This window comes from Tamandua tetradactyla, chromosome 12 (assembly GCF_023851605.1).
Source record: "Tamandua tetradactyla isolate mTamTet1 chromosome 12, mTamTet1.pri, whole genome shotgun sequence".
Taxonomy (NCBI): domain Eukaryota; kingdom Metazoa; phylum Chordata; class Mammalia; order Pilosa; family Myrmecophagidae; genus Tamandua; species Tamandua tetradactyla.
Window position 1 is genome coordinate 29594332 of NC_135338.1, and position 27583 is coordinate 29621914.

The window sequence follows — 27583 nt, forward strand, 5'->3', positions numbered from 1 at the left end:
ATAGTGAGCCACTTTGACAATCAGTGCCTTTTAACATGGTCTGGGCTGTAAGGTACACACTGACCATCTTCAGATTTATTAACTGGTTTAGGTTTTTCTTTGCAGCTTTGAGTAAAGCACCTCATCATATTAGCCTCTTATCTCTTTACATCATCAATAAGAAAGGGAGCTTCTTTGTACTTCCTTTCTAAATGGTGGCCTTTGAGCCTTTATACTGGATGTGCAATAATAATTATTGAGCAGAATATCACATTTTTGAAGAAGGAATATCAGAAATAAAACCAGCAAGCAACATCTGGAAATGCAGGACCTTAAAGCTTAACTTCACTGCTTCTAAACATATAACAAGCAATTTTACATTTTCACAAGTGGAATAGATTTAGAATGCTTTGCATACTCTTCTTAAATCTTTGGGTTTATGGAGGGTTTTTTGGAGGGAGATGGTCATGTAATTCTTATAGCCTTCCTCTGGCATGGATGATTTTGATTACTTTAGATTCAATTTAATGCTGGTCACCTGGGCAGTCAACTGTCTTCCCACTCAGGAATGGGGATCCTTCTTTCCTAAATGTAAGGACCTTTCTCTTAGACGTTATTTCTGACATCATGAATGTAATTCAAAAATATTCCCCTAATTGCTGATAAATTATATATTCATAAGAACTACCTCCAAACTTGAATATTCCCCGTGTTTTCAGTTAATCATCACTAGGTCAGTCTGGCTTATATTCTACTCTTATAATCCCTTAAGAAAAGTCATCAGTTCTGTTTTTCCACCTCAATACTCACTTCCACTCCAGTTTATCTTTTAAATTGAATAAGATTATCCTCACCTCCTTGAAAGTAGCCATTCTGTCCTACGAATCACCATTCCCTCAATAGCATCTTTCTGGGAAAGTTAATTAAACTGGAAAGATTTGCTGACTTCAAGCTCTCTTTCACTGTTTTTTCCTCTCTGTTTTATTTTGTTAAGTTTCTATTACTGTGTTTTTTTTTTTTACTTCTCTTCTGCTTTTAATATGTTGTTAATCCCATCCAGTGTTTGTTTTTTAATCTCAGACTTTGTATTTTTTTGTATCTCTGAAATTTGGTTTGGGTCTTATATATACATGCTCAATCTTTCCTCTATCTTCTTGAATTTATGAAATATACTTACAGTAACTACATTCAAGTCCTTATTGACTAGCAACCCTTCTACATTCTGGGTCAGTTTTGATTGATTGATAATTCTCATTTAGAGTCATTTTCCTGCTACTTTGCAGGCCTGGTAATTTTTGATTGGATGCCACACTTTAAAAATTTTATCTTGGGTTCCTGGGCCAGATAAGCCCTGAAACCTAGAGTGGCCAGCCTCTGCAGAACATCAGCTAGTTCCATCCCCCTACCTCATATTACTGACATCCGCTTCCAACATGAAAAAGTTAGAATATTCTTAGTCCAAATACCCCTAATGAGTGGGATAGAAAGATCAAAGGTGATGGTGGAGTTATATAGAGAAGGTAGGGTTTAACAAAGGAATATGATTCCTGAATCATTAAACTGATATTTCTTTTAGTCTCCAATATCATAGAGCAGCTAGAAGTAAGAACCTAAAACTGTGGAATTATAACCCATACCAAACTCTGAAATCTGTTCTTCAACTAATTGCTGTGCTGTGCTTTGAAACTTACTCCGTTTTTGTATATATGTTATTTATCACAAAAAAGAAAAAAAAGTTGATTGTTATAATAAAAAAAAAATTTATTCCTTCTAGCCTCCTATGTTCTGAAGCAGCTAGATGGAAAAGTCTGAGAGGATAGTATGGTAGCCCATGGCAGACTCTGGGATCTGTCCTGTAACGACTTGTTGAAGAGTGCTCTGAAAATTACTGGTTTTTTCTTTCTTTACTTTCTATATATGTTATACTATACAATAAAAAAAAGTTAAGAAAAAAAGAATTTTATCTTGATGCAGGCTGGATATCTTTTGTATTCTTTTAAATATTTTTGCACTTTGTTCTGTGACACAGTTAAATTCCTTGGGGACAAGTTGATTCTTTCAAAGCTTGCTTTTAAGAAAAGCATTCTTAGGAGGAACCAAAGTTGCCTTAGCCTAGATCTAATTTTTCTTATTATTAAGGCAATTTTCTTCTAAGTATAACTAGCCAATTATGAGACTTACCATTTGTGGTAGTTAGATTCAGTTGTCAACTTGGCCACATGAGCGTACCTAGTTTTGTTGCTGCAGACATGAGCCAATGGTACATGAACCTCATCTGTTGTTGATTTACATCTGCAGTCGGCTAGGAAGCGTGCCTGCTGCAATGAAGGACATTTGACTTAATTGGCTGGTGCTTAAATGAGAGACGGCAATGTAGCACAGCCTAAGCAGCTCAGCATACCTCATCTCAGCACTCGTAGCTCTGCCCAGGCCTTTGGAGGTGCAGAAAGAAATCACCCTGGGGGAACTTGTTGGAACCCGGGGGCCTGGAGAGAAGGCCAGCAGAGACCATCCTGTGCCTTCTCGCATAAGAAAGAACCTCAGTGGAAAGTTAGCTGCCTTTCCTCTGAAGAACTAATAAAATAAATCCCCTTTTATTAAAAGCCAATCCGTTTCTGGTGTGTTGCATTCTGGCAGCTAGCAAACCAGGACAGATTTGGTACTGAGAGTGGGGTGCTGCTGTGGTTTGCAAATGCCAGATATGTTGGAATAGTGTTTTGGGTGGCTAAGGGAAAGACTTTGGAGGAAGTGAAAGAGAATGATGGAGAAGTCCTGGAGTGCTTGAAGAGACTGTTGTTGCTAATGAAACCACTGCCAATCTTGGCAAAGGAGGACACAAAAGGGAGAAATTGGAGTTTGCAGAGTGAGAACCATGGAGGCTCGGGTCTGAAGCCAAGAAACCTCAGCCAGCAGAGTGGACCCACCCATATGCATGGAGAGGGTGAGTTTACCCTGAAGGGCAAGGATGAGCCTCCCACCTTGTTGCAGTGGAAGAGTTGTACAGCCTCAGGCCTTGGAGAAGGTATAGCACACTTCTTGGGGAACTGGGGAGAGCCTGGCTGCCACCATATGGAGAGGTTGAGCATTTGCCCCAGAAATGGCAGAGAGCCCAGGGTTGGCCCTGATGCCTGGAGAGATTGGAGCCGAGAGGTGGTCTCCTCAATGTTCCCCAAGGTTGATTTGGAAAGAGGCGGCCACTGCATAGGCCCTTGGAAGGTGTGGGACTGCCACTTTCTAAAGCCGAAGGATGAATGACTTTCAGGCTTTGAAATCCAATGGTGTTTGCCCTGCGGATTTTCCTTCCAATTTCTTCCTATGGAAATGAAAACCTTTATCCTGTGAATATCCTCCTTTGCATATTGGTACCAGATAACTTGTTTTGAGATTCACAGGTCCATAGCAAGAAGAGAACTTTTTGCATCTGTTTAAGGTGATGCTTGTAGTTGCCAAGTTGACAAGGGGTGGACATGTGGTGGTTAGATTTAGTTGTCAACTTGGCCACATGAGCGTACCTAGTTTTGTTGCTGCGGACATGAGCCAATGGTACGTGAACCTCATCTGTTACTGATTTACATCTACAGTCGGCTAGGAGGCATGCCTGTTGCAATGCAGGACATTTGACTTAATTGGCTGGTGCTTAAAAGAGAGACTGCAATGTAGCATGTAGCACAGCCTAAGCAGCTCAGCATACCTCATGTCAGCACTCGCAGCTCTGCCCAGGCCTTTGGAGGTGCAGAAAGAAATCACCCCAGGGAAACTTGTTGGAACCTGGGGGCCTGGAGAGAAGACCAGCAGAGACCATCCTGTGTCTTCCCACGTAAGAAAGAACCTCAGTGGAAAGTTAGCTGCCTTTCCTCTGAAGAACTAACAAAATAAATCCCCTTTTATTAAAAGCCAGTCCATTTCTGGTGTGTTGCATTCTGGCAGCTAGCAAACCAGAACACCATTGTTCCTTTCTGGTAGTTCTTTTCCTAGCTTTGGGTCCTCACTGCATGTTCTGATCAATATTCAACCGAATACTCAAGAAAGACCATCTGCACATCACTAGAGCTCTCTCTCTATGTAGCTCTGTCCTCTTTGGTACTTTGCCCTGTAGACTAGCCACCTTGGTCTAACTAGACTCTGAGCTTCTTCAACTCAGAGTCCTCTGGGCCCCACCTGGGATCTCCCCTCCTGTGTTGCAGCCTAGAAACTCTCTAGGCAATAAGCTGAGTTAATCATAGGGTTTACCTCATTTATTTCCTATCTCTCAAGGATTAATGTCTTGTACTTCCTAATATCCAGTGTCTGAAAACCATTGTTTCATATATTTTGTCCAGTTCTTTGGTTGGTTTGGGTGGAAGGGTAAATCTAATTTCTGTTATTCCATCTTAACTGGAAGAAGAAGCCTAAACTAAATTTTTAAAAATTTCCTTTTTCTCATAATTTAAGCAATACTTTTTCAACATAGAAAGTTGGTATGAGAAAGCGGGAAGACAAAAAAAAAGAGAGAAAGAAAATCACCCATGATTTTATCACCTATTATATTTAATACTTTTCATTTGTATAATTTACCCACACTTTGTTTCTTTTGTTTTATTTTTTCCCATTTCCTAAATCAAACAGTCTCATACTCTTTATCTACTACTGTCTTGTAACCTGGATGCAGAATTCTTTTAGAGAGTCCATTTAATGAAACTATGGTGTATATTACAAGAAATAATCCATCTTTGGAAACACAGTCTAATTGACAAGCAAATAGGAAGTCTCATATACTTTTTTTTGCTCGAGGTCATACATTTAATATAGCTGAATAAAATTGAAATAAAAAAACTATTATAATCACTTAATTAACTGATTACTGTTGATTAAATTAAACAATTCTAATATCTTAGCTTCCCTTTTTCATTTATAAGTGAATGGTTTATAAAGCAAAAGATATATACCTTGGCAAAATTAGGATAATTAATTTCATTATTAGCTTATATCGAATTACTTTTAACTTTAGCATGCATTAGAATTACTTGGAGTATGATTGCTAGACCGCACTTCCAGAATTTGATTTCATAGAGTGATACACGAAGTTGTATTTCTAACAAGTTTGCAGGTGTTTCCTGGAACTTTATTTTGAGAACCATTGCCCTAGATTGTTTCTTCGGTAACTGAGATGCTACCAAGATTTTCTTTAGTAGTAACAGAGTGAATCATTCTGTTCACTTACGTATCAATGACTATTATTAGTTCTCTTCCTCTTAGAGTCGGGAAGAGAGAACTACCATCTCCCTTCAGTTTGTTAAGGCATGTAGTTGTTAACAGAAAAGGGGGAGGGGCTAAGGGAAGCAATATTCAACATGCGTCAACTTGATTTTCTTTACTATGATTATGGATGGGTAATGCAGCTGTCTCTGATAGCCTGCCTACCACGTTACAGCCAGACTAATTAACAGGTAAAATACTATATTTTAAGAAGTAGTTAATATCAGTTATGATGCTTACCAGCAAGAACTTTGAGATCCTTAGTTTAGGTCATAATACTTCATAATATAGCCATTTAAAAAAAAATTATGTTCCTGCAGTATAAAGTATTAGATTTTTTTTTTTTTTTTTTTCATGGGCAGGCACCAGGAATCAAACTTGGGTCTCTTGCATGGCAGGCGAGGCCTCTGCCTGCTGAGCCACCATGGCCTGCTCTAAAGTTAGATTTTATCCAATTCCAAAGAACCTTCTCATACATATTCAAAATTCATTTAATACTATTTTGTTGGTAAGTTTAGTTTCATTAGAAATTTCATTTGGATAGATAGAAATTATGTTCTAATTGAGTTTTTATCCTCTCTTTGATTTATTAAATTATTTTCTGATTTGTTAAATAAATTTAACATCATTTGTGTTTTTCTAACATTGTGTTGATTGTTTTTTTTAAAGCCACTGGATGTGGACAAAGATTCATCCCTTGTAACTCTTTGTTATGGACTCTGTGTTCTGGGACGGAGAGCTTTGGGGACTGCGTCCCACCATATGTCTAGGTAAGGAAAACATTTCAGTTTTCAGAAACTGAATAGTACTCCATGGAAGCATTCTATGCCTATTTATTGCAAAAGTCTCTACAGTATTTCTATTTGTATAAATCTATTTTTCTGAACATAGTTGAGTTCTACTAAACTAAATTCACATCTGTGGATGGATGACTATTAATAACAAGAATTTAATGGATTTAGGATGTTTAAGAAATAATTATACCATAAAATTTTATTCATCTACATTCATTTATATCTGTTTTTCTAATAATTGCCTATTTTTATTTTTCCACATTCCTTGTAGCCTCTCTTGGAGCATTCATAATTTTAATATAGTTGTACATTAGATTTTGGGATTCTAAATATAAATTGAATTTCCTGACGTGTATCGATATGAATTAAATGTAAAAAATATTGCATATTTTAAATTTATTTTGTCATTACTATGTGATTTCTGTTAGGCCCTCAGTTTATTTTAACTTATAGGTTTTTGCCAGTTGTTTCTCTTCTTGATTATTTTCAGTATTACAGTAGTTTATAAACAGGGATTCCAGGTCAGACAGACCCTATCCCTCATAATGCTGTTCAGGGGTTCTCACATTAGTTCCACAAATCATATTTTCAGAATGCTCTTAAATGATTCTGATGTACAACCTAGTCGAATCAGTTTAATGAAAGCCCTTCAACTGGCAAAATGTATTAATTTTTATCTCCAATCTTAACAGTAATTTAGAGTCATTCCTCTATGGATTGCATGCCTTATTTAAGGGAGATTTCCGTATTTCTTCAATTCGAGATGAATGGATCTTTGCTGACATGGAATTGCTAAGAAAAGTAGTAGTTCCTGGAATCCGTATGTCCATTAAACTTCATCAGGTAAGGTGAGATTTCTGGTGCATTACTCTTTTGTACTGATAATTCTTTACTTGACCTTCCAAATGATGTCTTTTTTTCTGAATCTTGTAAGAAATATTCTGATCTGAAATCAAGAAAAACCTGATTTATGGCAAGATAGTAAATTTTTGCACCCTGAATCTGTGTTTCTTACGGTGAATTTGGATATTAATATTAGAGAGTGACTGATCTGGGCCTGATCTTGAAAAAAAAAAGAGAGACCAACTGGAAATAAAGGTCGTTAGCTGCTGTGATCCTTGCTCTGACTTCATGTGATCATAATTCATTTCCTTCCTTTGGATGAATGTCAGTCAACTCCATATGCAGAGGTGTTTTAGAAGTGAACTGCTGTTACTGAATTATGGGTTTCATTTAGCATGTTATGTAGACTAAAATATCGTTAGAACAGATTTAACCTTTAGTTAAATAATCCTATAGGTTAATAAAGTTACAGTGAGGCTCCTAAAATACATTTCCAAAGCCCTGGATCATTTCAGGAGTACACTGCTAATTAAGTCCTGGTACTTGCTACTGTAATCATTCTACTTGACAATAGTTTTCAGATCTGATGATAGATGCCACATGATAAGATTCATTGAAGTGCTATCTGCTGTGCTCAAATCTGATTGAATCTTTTTTCCCCCAAATTTTTATTCAGATAAAGGGTAAATTATTATTATTTAAAATATTGAAATTGTTAATTTCCCATATTCTTTATTTGCATTACTAATAAGGGATATATAATTTAAATATCTTTGTGAAAATTGGAATCTTATTTTGAGAAAGATGAGGAAATATTCATTTGGGATCCGTTTTCAGACTATCTTTAGAGTCTTGAGACAAAATTCAGTGCATTTAAAATAAAAAAATGATTTCAGATTAAAATGTTTTTTAAAAAACAGGAGAATTTCTCAAAAGGTGTGAATTATATATCTGCTTTTCTGGAAAAAAAAAAACACTTTTATATGTCAAAATTATCTACCAGCTTCTGACAGACATCTTCTAACTAATACTAAATGTTATGACAGATATTTTCTGTCCATCTGTCAGAGAAGAAACTCGGGTTCAAAACTATGATGGCAGTCTCCACTTTCGGTCTCTGCCTCTAATCTCTCTACAAATGCCCTCACCTATTGCTGTCAGGTCCATTTCCTTATGCTTGTGCATTTCTTTGTCTATGGCAGTATTGTCTGTGTCAGTGGTTCTCTACCTTTTCTTCAGGCCCTATACTCTCTTGGATATAGCATACTTCCATCATAAACCATGACTCAACAAAAACAGTGATAAACAGGAAGGATGAGGAGGTAGAATAAGGAACTTGAAAGTCAGTGGGAGGTGGGGTGGCAAATGCATCCTGGAGAAGCTCCTCCTGTAATTCTGATGTACTCTGTAGGAGGATATAGATTGACTTACGAAGAAACAAATAGTTGCCATTTGTTGAACATCACATTGTTCCATATACTGGCTGCCTATGAGGAACTTTCAGACCAGAAAAAGACAGATGTGTAAATCAGCACTGGTCATCTCTAAAGTTCATATGTCATGTACTCTTGAAGGTCCATAAAAGTGAACTATAGGCTTAGATAGTAAAAGCCAAGGGTATGCATATACTTGCCACATGACTCTGCTGTTCCACTCCTAGATACTTAGGAGTGAAAACGTAAGTCTCCCAAAAGACTTGTGCTCAAGTGTTTATAGCAGCTTTATTCATAATAGCACTAAACTAATACAGCTCAAATGTCTACCAACTGATGAACATACAAAATTTTGATATATCTACGTGATATAATATTAAATTTTTCAACAATAAAAAAGAAAAGAACTACTGTTAAACACCACAAGAATGAATTTCCCACATTATGCAGAATGAGAGAAGGCAGACATAAAGAGTACATGATTTTATTTATATGAAATTTAAAATTCATATGAAATTAGCAAAACTAATCTGTAATGATAAAGCAGATCAGTGGTTGCTTGGGGTTGGAGATAGAGATGAAATACCAGAAGGCAGGAGGAGACTTTTGGGGGTGATATCTAGATTGTGGCAGTGGTAATATAAGTCTTCATATTTGTTAAAATGTAGCTAATTGTACACTTAAAATGAGTGCTTTTTATTATGGTATAACTCAAACTTGATAGAAAAAAAAGATTCTGTTCCCAGAGAACTAAAAATATTTAATTTCTATTACTGTTTTGCCTTTCAGACAAGCCTTTGAAATGGTATGTTTTTAGTACTTGATATATATTTTTAGATTTTGCTTTTCCTTTTCAGTTTTTTTTTTTAATTCTCTAATCAAGGTATAATATGTACTTACTTTTTGGAAAGTCAAATTGTTACGATGATCTGTGTAATATTTACAATTACATAGTGCTCAGCAATGTATACAGTGATTTCATATACATTATTCCACGGCCCAGGAAGTTATTTTAATCTTAATTTTGTAGGCAAAAATTAACCAACACTCAGAGAAATTAAGCAAATTCCCTTTTTTTAATGCACTTTTCTCTTTCTTGATCTCTTTTTAATCATTTTCTAAAACACCTTTCCTCCTTGTTTTTTATTTCTTATCAGTGTCTTTGAGGAATCACATGGTTGAAATAAACCAGTCTGAACAGGTTTGAAATCAAATGGATTGAAATAAACCAGTCAAAGGCCAGTTGGGTTTACAAATGATGTATGATGAAAAATTTACAGTCCATGATCTCCTTGAGAACAGGGATAATTTCTTATTAATTTTTATATCTCTGTGGCTTAGCACAGTACTTGTTAGCCAATAGATGTTTGGTAATGAAAGAGTTTGTTTTTTAAGAAAAGTATATTCTATGCATATGCTTATAACTTATAAAAGTATATTTCTAAAATGCTTCTGAAAGCTTTTCCTGGAAGTCCTGGGAACATTATATTTTTATGTATTTGAAAAATACTCGAAAGCACTAAAAAGTAAACATCACCCAAAAGTAAACATCTTACAATCACAATTTGGTGCATATGTTTTCTGTTTTCCCCTAAATTCATACAGATATTTCCATCTATATGTATAAATATTTTCCTTAAAAAAATGTAATAGTGATATACAAATCGATCTGTAATGCATGCTTTATTTTCCATCTGCTATAATGTGGATACCTTTCCAAGTCAGTACATGTCAGAGGTAGCTCGTATTTTCTAAGGGTTCTGTAGGATTGCAGGGTGTAAGTTTTAACTCAATTTGTTCAACCATTTCCCTTTTCATGGACATTCTGCTTGTTTCAAATATTTTTGTCCCTAAAACAATGCTACACTGATGTACACAGAACTTAAAATATTCATTCAGCCACCTTAAGTCCAATGAAAAGAAATATTTGAACAAGATTAAACCTTTTCCACCTTTGGGATGTCTAATAATCTCCATCATTGTGTCCATTTTATTAAAAATGTGGCTGTTGCCAATGTCCAGACTTCTACTTCTCATTCAAGTAATTGCACCAATACTACTATACAAAGGTGGCATTCCTTCCCAAATGGAATTATTTGCTAGTAGAGAAGCACATCATATAATATCTAGACATGTGCTGGTATAGTATTTAGGTTAGTATTTAAAAGAAAGCTTAGGATGGTTGGTGTACAATGTAGAAGAGTAAAAACCACTTATCAGTATTTTAAGTTACGCACGCTATCTTAGATCAACTTGACTAGTAGCAGAGCAGTCTGGAATTCTTGTGCAAGGGGATTATTGAACTAGTGTTTTCAAGAGAATTCTGTAAAGGAGTGATGGAAGTAGGGGAAGAAGCTAAGCAAAGATGTATTTCAGCTAAACTCTAACCTTAACCTCATTGTAGAGGGAGCTCTGGAAGGCAAATAACACCAAGAGTTAAGTTGTGTACCTCCCACTTTCCACAAGCAAAAGAGTTAGTGTAAGCCCCAGCATTTTCTGCCCAGGCAGCTCCCATCAGCTGAAGGTGGTTCTTAAGAGAGGGGAACAGCTGTGAGCTGTTAGGAGCCAACATTCAAAGCAATGGAGAAATATGACTACATCAGAAGATGAGTGCATCCAGTAAAAGAAATCTGGATGAGGCACCAGTGAGTACTCCACAGTCTGTCCAAAAGATAATTTCCTCACTAGATGCCAGGATCCTTGAGAGCAGTGCTTGTATCTGTTGTCTGTTCACTACAGCTTTCCCCAGTGCCTGACACAGTACTTGGCAACGTAATAGGCACCCAGTTTTCCCACAAAGACTTTATGCTGTAATTATCTTGATCTCTTCACTGACCTTTTGTGTCTTCCTGCTGTAGGTTTCCTTGCCTGGAGGAGACCTTTGCATTTCCATTTCCCTTTCCTCCACAGTGCCTGTCAGCCTCCACTGATTTGTATTCTTTTTTTTTTTTTTTTTAAATCAGAATGAAAAATTACTCTCAAAATATCTGGGGTCAGGTGGTGCATTGGTGGCTCAGTGGCAGAATTCTTGCCTGCCATGCTGGAGACCCGGGTTCGATTCCCGGAGCCTACCTATGCCAAAAAGAAAAAATATATATATTGGGTCAACTCCTGGCATTACCATTTACTAACTTTCTAAACATAGGAAGTGCCTGAGCCTTTTTGAGCTTCTGTTTTGAGACTTGTAAAAATGGGGATATTATCTGCTTAACCTACTTGACAGGTTGTTAGAAGAGTCAATGAAATAGTATATCAGAGATCTTTTCACATTATGAAGCATAATTCACATGTACAATATTATTCTTATAAAGTCCAACCCTCAAACTTAAATGCTCCATCCTTAGGGATGTTGGCTTCTTATTTTTTACTCTTCTTCCCCTTCAAAGAGCACACACTCCATTTATCAGCTAGAGTATGACTTAATTACTTTATCTGGAAGTAAAAATTCTATCAAATTCCTAACTGTAAATACGGAGGTAACCAGTACACTTATGCCATTTAAAAAATTTAGATTAGTGTTATGATTCTTTATGTATATGTCTTATATCTCCTATTAACTTGTAATTTTCTAAAAGAGGAGATGCATTACATAAACTCCTTTAATTATTCCCTGCCACAGAATCTTGCAAATGGTAGATATTGGATAAATATTTATCAAATGAATGAGTAAGTAGTATTATAATCAAGAGATTTTTCAGTGAAGACTTTACTAGCTAGCTCCTCTAAGGCTCTGACCTTTAATCTGTCCTCAAAACTCATAGCTGTGAAACATAGCTCTTATCTAGATGAGAAGCAAGATAAAATGGTAAATCAGAATCATTTTTGAGAAGTGATTTTATGTGGAGAGTACCTAGTTAAAAAAATAAACAGAATTTAAAGTCCTTTTATGTTGTTTCAGCGTTTAATTGATAACAGTGAGAAGATCCTTTAAAAGAAAAAAAAATATATATATATATGAACACGAAAAACCAACTTGAATGAGAAAAATATATAAAAATTGAAAATGGTGTCTGTTTATCTAAAACTTAGAGAAAAGGACTGGATTGAAGAATTTACAAAGGCAGTAGAGCTGGAATGAACTAACCCCTAACCTAGTTGTATATAAGAGTCTATCATTTATTTCTGATATTAACATCTGCTCATGAGAAATACTTAAACCACTTTTTAAGAATTTTCATTCAGTAACTGATTTAGTAACTTTTTTTTTTTATTTAGTAACTTTTTATCATGCTGGGAGTCTTTCTCTTCTTTACCTGAAAAATGATATATATATGTTTTTTATTGTTGTTTTAGGATCACTTCACTTCTCCAGATGAGTATGATGACCCTACTGTGCTATATGAAGCTATTGTATCTCATGAACAGAATCTCGTAATAGCTCATGAAGGAGACCCTGCGTGGCGGAGTGCAGTACTTGCCAACTCTCCCTCCTTACTTGCTTTGCGGCATGTAATGGATGATGGCACCAATGAATATAAAATCATCATGCTCAACAGACGCTACCTTAGCTTCAGGGTCATTAAAGTAAGTTTGAGGCATTTATTTGAATCTGAAAAAAAAATGGGGCTTAGATAATTTGATCCAAACTTTTAAAAAGTGATTGGAATTCTTTTTACAGTAAAGGAATAATAACCATACTACATAAGAGTTTGTTGTTTATGAGCACTTAATTTTATTTATTTTATCAGTAATCTATTGTGTCCTGAAATTTTCTAATGTGCCATTAGAAAATGTGTCTTTTATCCATCATATGGCAGATTTGTCCATTATATATGAGATCTGGGTAGCATCTTTTCTTAAAAAATGAATACCATATTGTACACATAATGTAATCCTAACCCTGTTGCAAATAATGCTATAGCTCATACTTGATAGCTCAGTAGCAACGTATGGTTTACTCTAACTTTTCCTTGCTTATTTTTTAAATATCTGAACATTAGGAGGCTTTATTTTTTATTTTTTTTTGCATAATTGGTAATTTACTTTTTATCTATGTCACTTAACCTCCAAATATTTGAATATTCTTTCAATTCTTAACATTTGTCACCTCATTTCTATCAAAAATATCTGTTAGCCCAATTATAAAATTCAGTGCTTCTCCAATTTGCAAAAGTAAATGGAGTGCAACATTTTACTTGGTAATTTCACAAGATATAGTAGGGGAAATAACCCTGTAAGTGCTTTTTATTTTTTAACAATCTGCTCTGCAATGATAAAGAAAATTGGTTAACCCCTATTCAGATGTGACTCACTTATGTCTTCTGCTTTTCACCAATGGTTATTATAATGTTTTTGTATCACTGCCAGCTCTGCTCTTCTGTTTATATGATTTTTTTTCTTGACTCTTTAACCTAACCTAACTCACATGTGTTTTGGTTTTCAGGTGAATAAGGAATGTGTCCGAGGTCTTTGGGCAGGACAACAGCAAGAGCTTGTTTTTCTACGTAACCGTAACCCAGAGAGAGGTAGCATCCAAAATGCAAAGCAAGCTCTGAGAAACATGATAAACTCATCTTGTGATCAACCTATTGGCTACCCAATCTTTGTCTCACCCCTGACAACTTCTTACTCTGACAGCCATGAACAGCTTAAGGACATTCTTGGAGGACCTATCAGCTTGGGAAATATCAGAAACTTCATAGTATCAACCTGGCACAGGTGAGCCAGCCATTGGGTTACATTTTTCAATTGTGGTATATCCTGACCCAGTTAACCTAGGCAGTGTGCATTGGCATCACTTGGGAAGCTTTTAGAAAATAATCTAAATTTTTGAAAAATCCAAGTGGGACAATATAAAAGTATCATCTGAATTTAAAGAAGTAGAAGCTGAGTATTTTTATCTTCAAAATAATATTAGGTACAATCTAAAGTACACCTCTGATTAAGATCCATTACTGTAGTATTTGGTAATTTTTTAAATTCTCTTTTGCAACTTATTGCTGCTCCTAGACTTGCATGGGCCAACAAACTGCGCAAATTAAGAGAAAAACAAAAGAAACTTGTGCAAGTTGATTACTTTCTTCGGTTTTATCACTGTGTTCCAGCAATGGGGGAGTCCTCTATACATGTTCAAACTCCTGGTTATGCAATGCAGAGATATTTCTGCCTTTCTAACAATTCTCAGGCATCACCCAGATCACATATATTTAGCGTCTTTAAGTATGCACATGAGTTTTTCCTCTGCCTTTTGTCAAGTAAATAATGCATGGTGTAGGAACGTCACAATTTGATGGATGACAAAAATTGCAGAACATTGTTTGAATTTCTTGAGAGTTCTTCAGATTCTTAAAATAGAGAGCAAGAGAATTGAGAGAAGACAAAAATATTGTTAGAATTACCAGAGTTTAAAAAAATTGTATCTGCTGATTACAGCAGCAAATTCCCAAATAGGTGTTTTAAATTCTAGGAATATCCCCTGCTTAAAGAGTAAAGTTCCACCATTCTGACATCAGTCTCTATCCAAACAAAAGGAGGAGAGTAAACCTGGGTAATGCTCAAAATTTTTTTTCTTTATAAAACATGTCTGTTGTGCTAGAATTACCTTAAAGAGGTTAAATCCTTTCCCCATAAGAGAAATGGCATGGAGACAGGGTGCCCATCTGCCCTAGTTTGCTAGTGAGTGAGGGGTTTCCTGAGACACAAGACTTTAGTGCCAAACTGGGGCAGTCATGAACAAACCTGGATGGATGGTCACCCTACATAGAGATTTTTTTAAAATAGTAAAGAAGAAAAGTGATTGCAACAGCTTCTGTTGAGTCTGATAGACAGCAACTCTGTAAGTTAGGCCATCAGGGGTTTGCATACTTCAGGTCATTGAATGGACACTGGCAAGAATTCTATTTCAAGTTGTGCTCTTGATGATGCACCTATGTTATGTGCAGTTCATAGGTGTAAGAGAGATGATAGTACATAAAGTAGTAGTTGGAAAGCACTGAGGCAGTGGATATAAGAGGCTATTAGTTCTTAGGCCTTTAAAAACATGATAGACATTTTTGTTCCTAGTATTTATTGCATCATAAAGACTTTCAAAAGTGAACATTAGAAGCATGAACAGTTCAAATACCTATCTTGAAGTTACCTTGGGGCCAATGACTTTCTCCTCTACTTGCTCCTAGGTTAAGGAAAGGTTGTGGAGCCGGATGTAACAGTGGTGGCAATATTGAAGATTCCGATACTGGAGGCGGAACTTCCTGCATTAGTAACAATCTGACAACTGCCAACGACCCCCACATCAATGGTTCCCAAGGAAGCACTGGAAATCCAGGTCAAGGAACAGGAACAGGACTCCATCCTCCTGTCACATCGTCTCCTCCAACACTAGGTAATATGAAATAAAATTATGTGCACAATATTAGCCTCTTAGCTGTGGGTTTCAATTAGTATGTGTGTATAATATAAGAATATTTTCTTTGATTCTCAGTGAGAGTGGACATTTTCACATACATCGTTTGGTTTATATACATAAATACATATTTACATACACTGCCCTTTTTTTACTTGATATTTGACAGATATTCAAAATATTAAAGATTCTTTGGAAATAACATTTTTGATCACTAATATTTGATTAATACAATCTATATACATCTCCCCTGTTGGACAATTACTTGGTTTCTTAAGTTCTGACAGAATGTTTTGATAATTTTTGTACATAAGTCTTTGTAATCACTATTTTCTAAGCTGAAGACTTTAGAATGGAATCACTAGGCAAAGATTATGAGCATGTTTAAGAATCTTGATGCGTAATGCCAAAAATCTTTCTAGAAAGTTTTTTACTAGATGATACTCTTGCCAGTCATATATAGACCGCCCAATCCTATCAACATTTTTTACTCAGCTTTGGACATTATCAGTTTCCACCTCTGCTTCCTGCCTTCCCAGGGGCTTAGGACAGAGGGTGGTCTTTAATTTCATTGTTTTAATTTCAAATGCTCTAATACCTGAGATTGATCCAGGTGCTCCCTTTGCTCCTCTTTTAAGTACCTATTCAAGTCTCTTGCCCAATTTTCCATTTGGTTATCTTTTTCTTACTGCTTTATATTTTATAGTTTAGATTTGAGTTCTTTGTGTATTTTATGTACCACAAATATCTTTTCCCATTCTGTCTCTTGACTTTTCACTCTGTTCATGGGAGGAGTGACTTGCTTTCTTTCGATGATAAATTCTTCACTTTAATGTAGAGTGATTAACTAATCTTTTATGTGCATCCTATTTAAGATGATTTTTCCTATCCCAAGTTTATGAAGGTGTTCTTTGCTAAATTACCTTTTATGAGATTGACAAGCCACCTGGTATGTAGTTGGTCTCAAGTTTCATGTGTTTCCATATTGATTCAATATTATCTTTTCCCTACTGTTTTGCATGGATTGGATAAAGTTCTAAGAAATTTATTTAAATTGAAAAAAAAATTGGGATTGGAATTGTTATGGCTATAAATAGTTGTGATTAACATTTTGAATGTTCTTTTTTTTACTTTTGAGTCAAAATTAAAACTTTGAATAGGCTTCTTTAATTGTACTTTTTGCTCTAATATTGATTACCTTTCCTAACTGTCAAATAAAAAGTACCTGTAACAATGTTTTCAGTGTATCTAAAGATTATGTTCTAATAATCTTCACTTTACTCTTATGAGTCAGGATAAAAGACAAGCCACTGGAAAAATGACACAGAAAACCCACCTAATCAGTGTCTTTGACAATTTGGTATTTGGTAATAGTTCCTTAACATATATAAAAATTAGGATCTGATATTATTCACTGTATCTCTACTGGCAGAGTAGCTTGTCATTGGAATAGATTGAAATAGCACTAATACTATACGCTGAGAATAAGTAGTGAAAGGGCTTGCCACATAGTAGGTGCTTGATAAATATTTCTGACTCATTTCCATGAGATGTTTCATTCCTGATGCATTGAAGAGGTTATCTTTTTATTCTGAAGTACTTCTGCTAAAGTTATTTTAGGATTTATCCCAACCTTTAATCCTGGTATTTGCTGTGAATTATTTTTGTCTTTCTTATGCTACAGCTTTGGAATTTTGAAAAGCTTCAGCAGATAAAGATTATATTATAAAATCCGCACCAGGAAACAGATCTCAGATATTTATTATGTTTTTGACAGCTTTTAAAAGTTTTAGACGTAGTCACGGTGGGCGGAGGCGGTGATTCTGGGCTGGGCGTGGTGATGGTGATTGTCCTAGTGCTCCCGGGAGGCGAGGGCCTGCAGGGCGCGGCTTCCCAGTCTCTACTTGGCGATACCCGGGATCGTGGGGAGGCTGAGTGTATGAGACCTCCACTTCTCCGCGCCTTATAGAGGTTTCTCAGAGGAAGAAACCCCAACGCATGCTCCGCGCCCGTGGGTAACCGAACCAGTGCAGGGGCGGAGTGGTCGGATCTCGAAGCTGCAGTTGGGTGAGTCCTGCAGGCTGATGGCAGAGCCCCGTGGGCAGGGTAAGGGGACCGCGGAGCTGAGAGGCCGGCACACGCTCGCCTTGGAGAGCCGGTCTTCAGAGTCTGGGGTGCACAGATAGGCTTTGGAGTCCACCAGGATTTTCCAAGGGAAGGAGATCCGCTGGCGGATCAGCAGCTGCCTTAGGAATACTCAGGCAGCTGCTTGAAGCTGCCCACAGCACAAGTCGGTTCTTGTCGTTCCCACCCACCCCACTCTTAAATGATTTCTTAATAATTCTGTTGGAATATTCTTCTATGGCAGGTCTAGCCCTATATTACGTATATAGTCCCATTTCCTGCTGCTCTCAGCATAATAAGCAACCGTTGTACAACACAACAGTTTGCTGGGCTCTTCCATGTACACTCATTCCCGTGGTTTTCTCGTTCACCCAGTAAAATAGGAAGGTGCGAGGGCAAGAAATTTGTCTGTGGCCTTGACCCTGACCTTTGCCCTGTTCAGTGTGGTATGTCACAAATCCCCTTCATGAACCAGAACCACCAGTTGCTTTCCCTCAGACTGCTGAGAAAATTGTTCCACCTTGGGAATCAGGCACTGATGTTGACTTGGCGGTGACCACGCAGCAACATCACTTACAGCAGCTTTTCTATCGCTGTGGAGAAAATAGCAATAGAAAAGGGTTCAGAAAATTCAGAGAAGGGTCAGTCTAAGGGTTTAGAAAGTAGCTTCAGGATATAGGGTTAGATAAGATTAAGAGAATCCACATAAACTGTGACCATCATTCTGACCATGATCATCATAATTGTGCTACTTCCAATAAAAATAGTCAGAAATCTCTGCCCAGACCATGACTCTGATGGTTCAGGTAAAGATTCTAGAAACAGCCTAGGGAAAAAAATCAAGGATGGTGTTGGTACTAGTGAAGTGACCTCAACTGTGCATAATGCTGTCTCTGAGGGAACTTACTTTGTAGAGACTATAAAGACTCCAAAACCTAGAAAAGTTCTCCCTAAAGATGTGAGCAGTTCCACTCCACCCAGTATCAGAGAAAAGAGCCGTGTGAGCTGGCTTGCTAGTAGAAAAACAAGTGAATCTGTGAATGAGCACAGAAAAGACTTTATATATTCTAAAAAACACAAATGAAAATACTCAAGAGTGTTTCAATGCATCAGAGCTGCTTATGTCTCACAGCAAGAGCATCCAGGCTCTGCTGAATGCATCGGAGTTCAACTGTCTCTGCCCAACCATCATCAACCAAATTAATGCTAGATGTTGTCTGATTCACACAATGAGTGAAAAGAAGGCTGAAATCCCTCCAAAGACCTATTCTTTACAAATAACTTGGGTTGGTGGCTTTATAGCCATTTCCATCATCAGCTTTCTGTCTTTGCTGGGTGCTATCTTAGTGCCTCTCATGAATCGGGTCTTTTTCAAATTTCTCCTAAGTTTCATAGTGGCACTGGCCTTTGGGACATTGAGTAGAGATGCTTTTTTACATCATCTTCCACATTCTCATGCAAGTCACGACCACAGCCACGGCCATGAAGAACCAGCAATGAAAATGGAGAGACGGCCATTTTTCAGTCATCTGTCTTCTCACAACATAGAAGAAAGTACCCATTTGGATTCCACCTGGAAGGGTCTGACAGCCTTAGGAGGCTTGTATTTCATGTTTCTTGTTGAACATTTACTCACACTGATCAAACAATTTAAAGATAAAAAGAATCAGAAAAAAACTGAAAATGATGACGTGGAGATTAAGAAACAGTTGTCCAAGTGTAAATCTCAACTTTCAATAAATGAGGAGAAAGTAGATGCAGATGATCAACCTGAAAATTATTTACAAGCAGACAGACTCTCAGGAGCTGTCACGCTTTCTCACCAGCCAGTAATTTTGGAAGAAATCATGATAGCTCAAGCTCATCCATAAGAAGTGAACAATGAATACATAGCCAAAGGGTGCAAGAATAAATGTATTCACATTTCCCTGGCCAGTCAGATGATCTCATTCACCACCATCATATTCTCTCTCCATCACCACCATCACCAGAATCATTACTCTCAGGAGGAGCTGAAAGATGCCAGCATCACCACCTTGGCCAGGATGGCAGTTATGGGTGATGGCCTGCAAAACTTCAGTGATGGCCTAGCAGTTGGTGCTGCTTTTACTGAAGGTTTATTGAGTGGTTCAAGTACTTCTGTTGCCAAGTTTTGTCATGAGTTGCCTCATGAATTAGGTGGTTTTGCTGTTTTACTAAGGGCCAGCTTGACTGTTAAGCAAGCTGTTCTTTATAATGCCTTGTCAGCCATGTTGGCATATCTTGGAATGGCAACAGGAATTTTCATTGGTCATTATGCTAAAAATGTGTCTGTGTGGATATTTGCACTTCCTGCTGGTTTATTCATGTGTGTTGCTCTGGTTGACATGGTACCTGAGATGCTCAATAATAATGCCAGTGACCATGGATGTAGCCACTGGGATATTTCTTTTTACAGAATGCTGGGATGCTGCTGGGTTTTGGAATTATGTTGCTTATTTCGGTATTTGAACATAAAATTGGGTTTCGTATAAATTTCTAATTGGAGTGTATATACTAGAGTGGCTTATAAAACATTGTTATCTGTAGTTTGAATAGGTCATAGGGAGGTAAGTTTATTGCTGTGATATGCAGCTTTTAAGGTTAGTGGATTTTGTGAGTTTTGTATTGAATATTGTTATTTGTTATGCTTATAAAGTCAATTATGATGGTAACTTAAAGGTGCATTTTAATATTTAAGTTATTCAGTTTTGGGGCTATAAGCTGTATGTACAATTCACCAATATTACCAGTTTATCATATAAACAAGAGATTTGGCATGACATGTTCTATATATTTCAGGAAAAATGTCTTGAAATTCTTTTTCTTGAACTAATTTAACAAGTAACTTACATGCTGTATTTTTTTTTTTTTTTTAATTTTTATTTTTACCCAGTACTAAGGAAAAATCTCTGGGATCTCTCCATAGACTTTTATTTATTTGTTTATTTAATTTTTTTTAAATACAAAAAATGCAAACATTCTTAATTTTTGATCGTTCCATTCTACATATATAATCAATAATTCACAATATTATCACACAGTTGCATATTCATCATCATGATCATTTCTTGAAACATTTGCATCTATTCAGGAAAAGAAATAAAAAGAAAACAGAAAAACACTCACTGATACCATACCCCTCACCCCTCCCTTTCATTGATCACTAGCATTTCAATCTAAATTTATTTTAACATTTGTTCCCCCTATTATTTATTTTATTCTATATGTTTTACTTGTCTGTTGATAAGGTAGATAAAAGGAGCATCAGACACAAGGTTTTCACATTCACACAGTCACATTGTGAAAGCTATATCATTATACAATCATCTTCAAGAAACATGGCTACTGGAACACAGCTCTACATTTTCAGGCAGTTCCCTCCAGCCTCTCCACTACATCTTGAATAACAAGATGATATCTACTTAATGCATAAGAATAACCTCCAGGATAACCTTTGGACTCTGTTTGGAATCTCTCAGCCATTGACACTTTGTCTTATTTCACTCTTCCCCCTTTTGGTCAAGAAGGTTTTCTCAATCCCTTGATGCTGAGTCTCAGCTCATTCTAGAATTTCTGTCCCATGTTGCCAGGAAGGTTCACACCCCTGGGAGTCATGTCCCATGTACACAGGGGGGAGGGCAGTGAGTTTGCTTGTTGTGTTGGCTGGAGAGAAAGGCCACATCTGAGCAACAAAAGAGGTTTTAGGCCTAATTTTAAGTAGGCTTGACCTATCCTTTGTACCCCTCAAAGGATTTTCAGACGGAGGAACTACTGGTATTTAGAAGTAAAAATGTGCCTGAAGCCTAATGTGCCAATGAAGCTTGTTTATACTATATTTAAGCTAGGATATAAGAAGAAAAAAGAGAAGAATCTCTTAGAATTGAGGAGGCATTGATTTCTTACACAAAACCATGAAACTGTTTATAAAATAGAAGTGTAAAACATTTAGATTTAAATAAAAATAGGCAAAATTAGTTAAGTATAGAGTGCATTCATAAACTTATTGTTAGAGGATTAAAATGCCCATAAAAAAAAGTGAGCAGTTTTCATTTGCTAATTTAGTTGTACATTTAACTGTGTATAATAGTGAAGTCTAAATATATTTAATGAGTTCAAGCAATAAATCCATTGACAAATTGGAATTTAACGTATTTGTGTGGAAACATATTAGTTGAATATAATAAGTTTATGTATCGCCAGAAGACTTGAGTAATGAGTTATATGATTAATCGCGTGTTCTGGTTATCTGGTTTACTAAATGTCAGAATGTTAGAACTTTGAAATATATGAGGCCATTAAAACCATACTGATTATAATTTGACTTGGATTCAGAAAGTACTTTGGTATCTTTCACTGTTTCAGTTTTGTCGTTGTGAGCAATTGTCATTTTATAGTACTGTAGACATACTATGGCCATCTATGGCATTCTCTAGATGTTGTTTTTCTAAAAAATAAATTCTTCATCTCAAAAGAAAGGTTTGAGATATAAAATCTAAGTCCCACGAATTTGCTTTGAGATTGCTTAAGGGAGAAAGTCTTAGAAACTAGAAAACAAAAAAAAATTGTATTTGAACCACTCCACTTTGAGTGAGTGCTGTTGTTGTTTCTCCTTCTCTAGGCACTAGCCACAGCTCTCAGTCTGTACAATCAAGCCTGGTCAGACAGTCCCCTGCTCGGGCCTCTGTGGCCAGTCAGTCCTCTTACTGCTATAGTAGCCGGCATTCATCCCTCCGGATGTCCACTACAGGATTTGTGCCTTGCCGGCGCTCTTCCACCAGTCAGATATCACTCCGAAACCTACCATCTTCCATCCAGTCCCGCCTCTCTATGGTCAACCAAATGGAACCCTGCAATCAGAATGGTATGGCCTGTGTGCAGCACGGCCTTCCTTCTTCCAGCAGCTCCAGCCAAAGCATCCCAGCCTGCAAGCATCATGCTCTCGTAGGCATTCTCGGAACTGATGGAGGTCAGAGTAGTGCCACTGACGTGCATCCAGGCAACAGCTTAAGTCCTGCCAATAATTCACACACCAAAAAGGGGGAAGTGATTTACAGAGTTCAAGTAAGTAAGCCCAGAGTTCTTGCATTGTTCCTATTACTCATTTGTTTTCATTTCTTCTTTCTGCTGAGTGAAGGATTCTTGTAAAAACACAAATTACATTACATAGTCTGAAGACTAGAATATTTTTGAGTAGTGGGGGGAAAAATTTTGCCAGTTTAAAAACTGAAAGTAAGCAGTTTGGCCATGGTTTGTTTTTGTTCCCTATTCTGACATTGTCTTGTGGCCATTGTGATAAGGTTTATCAGAGGCTAAAAGGAATTTGGGAGGTGGCTCTTTCAATTGTTTTTTTTATTCCATTACAAGCAGTGGGGAATTTGAAAGATGAAGAGTACTGTGAAGTAATCACAAAGAAATTTTGTTTGGAATCATAGAATTTTTATCATCAAGGAAAAAAATGAATTGGAAATGATCCATATTTATTTACAATATAGATTGTGGATCCCAGTCAAATTCTGGATGGGATCAACCTGTCCAAAAGGAAAGAACTGCAGTGGCCAGATGAGGGAATTCGGTTAAAAGCGGGGAGGAACAGTTGGAAGGACTGGAGTCCTCAGGAAGGCATGGAAGGCCATGTAAGTCCTCTAATGAAGCTAACTGTCTGGTTCTCTGTCTTTTTGGTAAAGTCCGACTGACTTCTTTGTATGACTTTTTCAGGGAATCCCTTGATACTGTGTCAGACATTGGGGACACCCAAATCAATAGGCCATACCCTTGATCTTGAGGCTTACTTTTGTGAAGCGTATGTAGGTAGCAGAGAAGCTTAGCCTACCTTTAGGTATGCCTAAGAGTTGCTTCTGGAGGACCTCTGTTGTTGCTCAGATGTGGCCTCAGTCTCTCTAAGCCCAACTCTGCAAGTGAAATCATTGCCTTCCCCCCTACGTGGGAGATGACATACAGGAGTGAACATGTCCCTGGCGACATGGGAGATAACTCCCCGGAATGAGTCCAACCCTGGCACTATGGGATCAACAATTCCATCCTGACCAAAAGAGGGAAAAGAAGTATAATTAATAATATATCAGTGGCAGAGAGAGTTCAAGTAGAGTTGAGAGGCTACTCTGGAGGTCACTCTTACACAAGCTTCAGTTAGACATTGCTACCCATCATAACTTGCCAAACCCCAACCAAAACCATTCCAGCCAATCCTAAAGAACACTTAGGGCAATATATAAGATTCTACAAAGGTTTCATTCACTAGGGTAACTTTCCAGAAACCTACAACCTCTAGATGGGTCCCTGGTCCAGATAAGCCCTAAACCTCAAGAGGCCAGCCTCTCCAGATTATGAGCTAATTCCATCTCCCTATCCCATTTTATTGAGAGCCCCTTCTAACATGAAAATGTTAGAATGGCCATAGCCCAAATACCCCTAAAGAGTGGGATAGAGAGATCAAAGGTGATGGTGGAGTTAGTTATACAGAGAAGGTAGGGTTTAATAAATGAATATGATTGCTGAAGCATTAAATTAATATTTCTTTTAGTTTCCAGCAATGTAGAACAGCTAGAGGTAAAAACCCAAAATGATGGAATTGTAACCCATACCAAACTATGAAATCTGTTCTACAGCTGATTGTTGTACTGTACTTTGAAATTTATTGCTTTTTTTTGTATATATGTTATTTATCGGAAAAAAAGTCAATTGTAATGATGAAATATTTATTCCTTCTAGCCTCCTATATTCTGGAACAGCTAGAAGGAAAAATCTGAGAGTATGGTATTGTAGCCCGTGACTAACTCTGGGATCTGTCCTATAACTTCTTTGAAGTACTCTGAAAAAACTTCTTGTTGCTTTTTTCTTTCTTTGTTTTGTATATATGTTATATTATACAATTTTTAAAAGTTAAAAAAAAAAAAGATAAGGGTATCAGGAAATGTGCTTGTAAGTCCATGAGTTCTGGAGTGCTCAGTAGAAGAGTTTTGAGAGTCACAAAGAGTGGATGATAGTCTTCCTTTAGAGGATGGAAGAGCTGGGTGGGGTGAAGAGCGTGGGTAACTCGGGATGGCGACTTAAGCAAAGATACACAGGGGATTAAGGTAGATGGTGTTTTGGGAAAAGGTAGGTTATTACTTCTACCTAGAACCTGGGGGTGAAGTGGGGTGGGGACTGCAGTCAGTCCTTCCAGGAGATCAGAGGTTGCCCCCATCATCCCCAAAACCCCAGCATACACTCCTTAAATCATTCTCTGAGCAGAATGGAGGCTGGGAGACTGGGCTAAAGTATGTCTCCTTGATACTGTTGATGTACTTTTTTTTTTGAAGCAAAGTTAGGGACTTAAATAAATTGCTGCTAAATGTTATCTTGGTAAATAAAGCCTATTTTCTCAACCAAAAAAAATAATTATCAGCTTTGATCTTAGTCTTCCTTGTTAAAATTAAAGAGCTTTAATTTTACTTTAGCATTACTTTATCATGATGCATATTACCCTGCTCCAGAAGGTAATGATACCCAGTTGACACCCTTTATTAAAGGAAGAACCATTCTTCACCAAGTACTGTTACTTTTATTGCCACCAAAAAAATAGAATCCTTTATTTTACTTTTTTTGTTTTGTTTTTGGTTTAGCCCACCTGGAAGGGAGGTTGATTAAGTTCCCTTAAATTCTCAAGTGCTTTATTTTTCAGAAAACGTAAAAATTGCCAGGTACCATATCGCATTGGGACCACTGGATTTGAGTCTCTAAATCTGTGCAATTTGATATGGTAGCTATTAGCCAAATGTAGCCATTTAAATTTAAATTAATTAAAATAATAATTCAGTTACTTAGACTCACTTGCCACATATAGCTACCATACTGGACAGAGCAGAACATTTCTGTCATCTCAAAAAGTTCTAATAGCCCTGCCCTGAGCCCTTCAGATATGCCTGATACTCAGAGATGTACCCCCAAATTAGTATTACTACAACATGGAAATCCATAAGAGAAGAGTTACCCTAAGATAACAATGGAAGTAACCAGAGAATGTCACTTCTGATAGGATGTCACCAGCAAATACTTTTCTTAAAGAGAATCAATATAAGCAGGATTTCCCTTCCCCACCCCTACCTCCATCTTTCCTCCCGTTATCTAGTAAAGAATCTTTGGTGTACATGTAGGAGAAACAACTTTTTTTTTTTCACATGTTCACTTTAAATATGTACTTTTCTAACACCTAGTAAGTTGCTAAATAAATGTAGGATGTTTGCAAGGGAAATAAAACCATGATATTTAAATGATTTTCTATATTTTAGTAATGTGTTCTTATAACAACTGTATTCTGAAATTAGTAGACCATTAGAATGAACATCCAATTCTATTCTGGTCTACTTATATAGTATAAATTTATTTTGACTTCAGGAGAATAAAAGTCAGCAATCCCTCTTCCACCAGCTACTCATCCTGTTTTAGTTTATGTTTCCATTCTTGGTGAGTTTGACCTAAAAGTATGCTTTAAATTGGTACCAGTCAACCTTCAAGTCAAATTCTTGTTGCTACCGCTAAACCTAAGTGATGTATCAAGATTTGTGAATAAAGTCAAAGTCTATGCCAATAACTTCTTGTTTTATTCTGAATCGTTAGGTGATTCACCGATGGGTGCCTTGCAGCAGAGATCCAGGTACTAGGTCTCACATCGACAAGACAGTACTTCTGGTCCAGATTGATGACAAATATGTGACTGTAATTGAAACTGGGGTACTAGAACTTGGGGCTGAAGTGTGACCCTGTGTTGTATAACTACATTTCTTTTCCTTCTCAATGCCAAGACATTGGAAAAAAAGAAAGAGAAGAGAGAGCAGAAGATTCCTGCAGATATCACTTTGATCATATATGGGAGAGGCTTGAAAATAGAGAGGTCTTGGTTAAGCAGCCTTCACCCTGACTCCTGCCACTGTCTCCATCTCCAAATAAAGCTGAAATATTTTTTTAAGTTAGTTGCCAAGAAAACATTTTGCATGAAGGATAAAGTTCTGTTAAAATACATCCTTGAAAAAAAAAATTTCCTATGCATTGCCTATGCTTTAAATCAACAGCTCTTTATTTCTAAACTATGATCTCATATTTTTCTAATTTCTTTGCCAAAAATAATTGCCATGTTTTGTCATACAAAATGAGATCCATTTACCTTAATTTTTAAAAGCAGCCCAATATACAAACCTTCAGTATGACATATAGCAGTATAAAAAAGTTTAATGTACAGTGAAAGAGACTATGAACAGACGTAGATTTATCTTATTCCTTGAGCGCTAAAAACTTTAATGGAAAAAACTGCACTAATTTTTTACTACTCTGCACTAAAGTCTGAGATTGCTCAGAACATTTATTTATATATAAAAAACAAAATACCATTATTTAAATTGCCTTTGGGATTAACCCCTTCCCTTTCCTTATAAATGTTAGTAGTCTGTACTTCATGCCAGAAAATTGGATGTTTTCTTACCAGTGAATACTAAATCTCAAGATATACATAGCTTAGCTTCATCGTTGACATTTCCCAGAGCCAATAGTGAATCGTTCGTGTGAACACTACTGCCAGCTACTGTGTCCACATTTCAGGTGAGCTCCAGCACAGACAGGAGCTTGTACCCCAGGTGCTCTGCTGCTCTCTTCTGGGGCAAGCTCTACTGGGAAGAAAATACTGTTGCTTTTCAAAAGAGAAGATAAATGTCCCAGGACTTTAAAGAAAGGATTGCCTTTTATTTTAAGTGTCTTAGCTTTTGAAGTTATTCACATGCAGTTCAGTTAATCAAGTAAAAATTTTCCCAGACACAGTTATC

The 27583-nt window shown here is 36.8% G+C and overlaps 1 protein-coding gene and 1 pseudogene across 9 annotated transcripts in view; both read left to right on the plus strand.

The window, feature by feature from the left end:
- Positions 1-26736, plus strand: part of PCNX1 (pecanex 1) — a 224864-nt gene extending 198128 nt beyond the window's left edge. For 6 of the 9 annotated variants that reach the window (XM_077122888.1, XM_077122884.1, XM_077122887.1 and 3 more), the window contains 9 exons: positions 5884-5984; positions 6701-6851; positions 12578-12808; positions 13668-13942; positions 15400-15605; positions 22390-22832; positions 23264-23404; positions 26388-26424; positions 26573-26736. In XM_077122888.1, coding sequence (XP_076979003.1) covers positions 5884-5984; positions 6701-6851; positions 12578-12808; positions 13668-13942; positions 15400-15605; positions 22390-22832; positions 23264-23404; positions 26388-26424; positions 26573-26688 — 1701 coding nt within the window. In that variant the 3' untranslated portion in view covers positions 26689-26736. Of the gene's footprint in view, positions 1-5883; positions 5985-6700; positions 6852-12577; positions 12809-13667; positions 13943-15399; positions 15606-22389; positions 22833-23263; positions 23405-26387 lie in introns of all 9 variants that reach the window. The other 3 variants (XM_077122886.1, XM_077122893.1, XM_077122889.1) reach the window with 2 other exon arrangements.
- Positions 15612-20611, plus strand: LOC143651946 (zinc transporter ZIP6 pseudogene; annotated as a pseudogene).
- Positions 26737-27583: the final 847 nt, after the last annotated feature.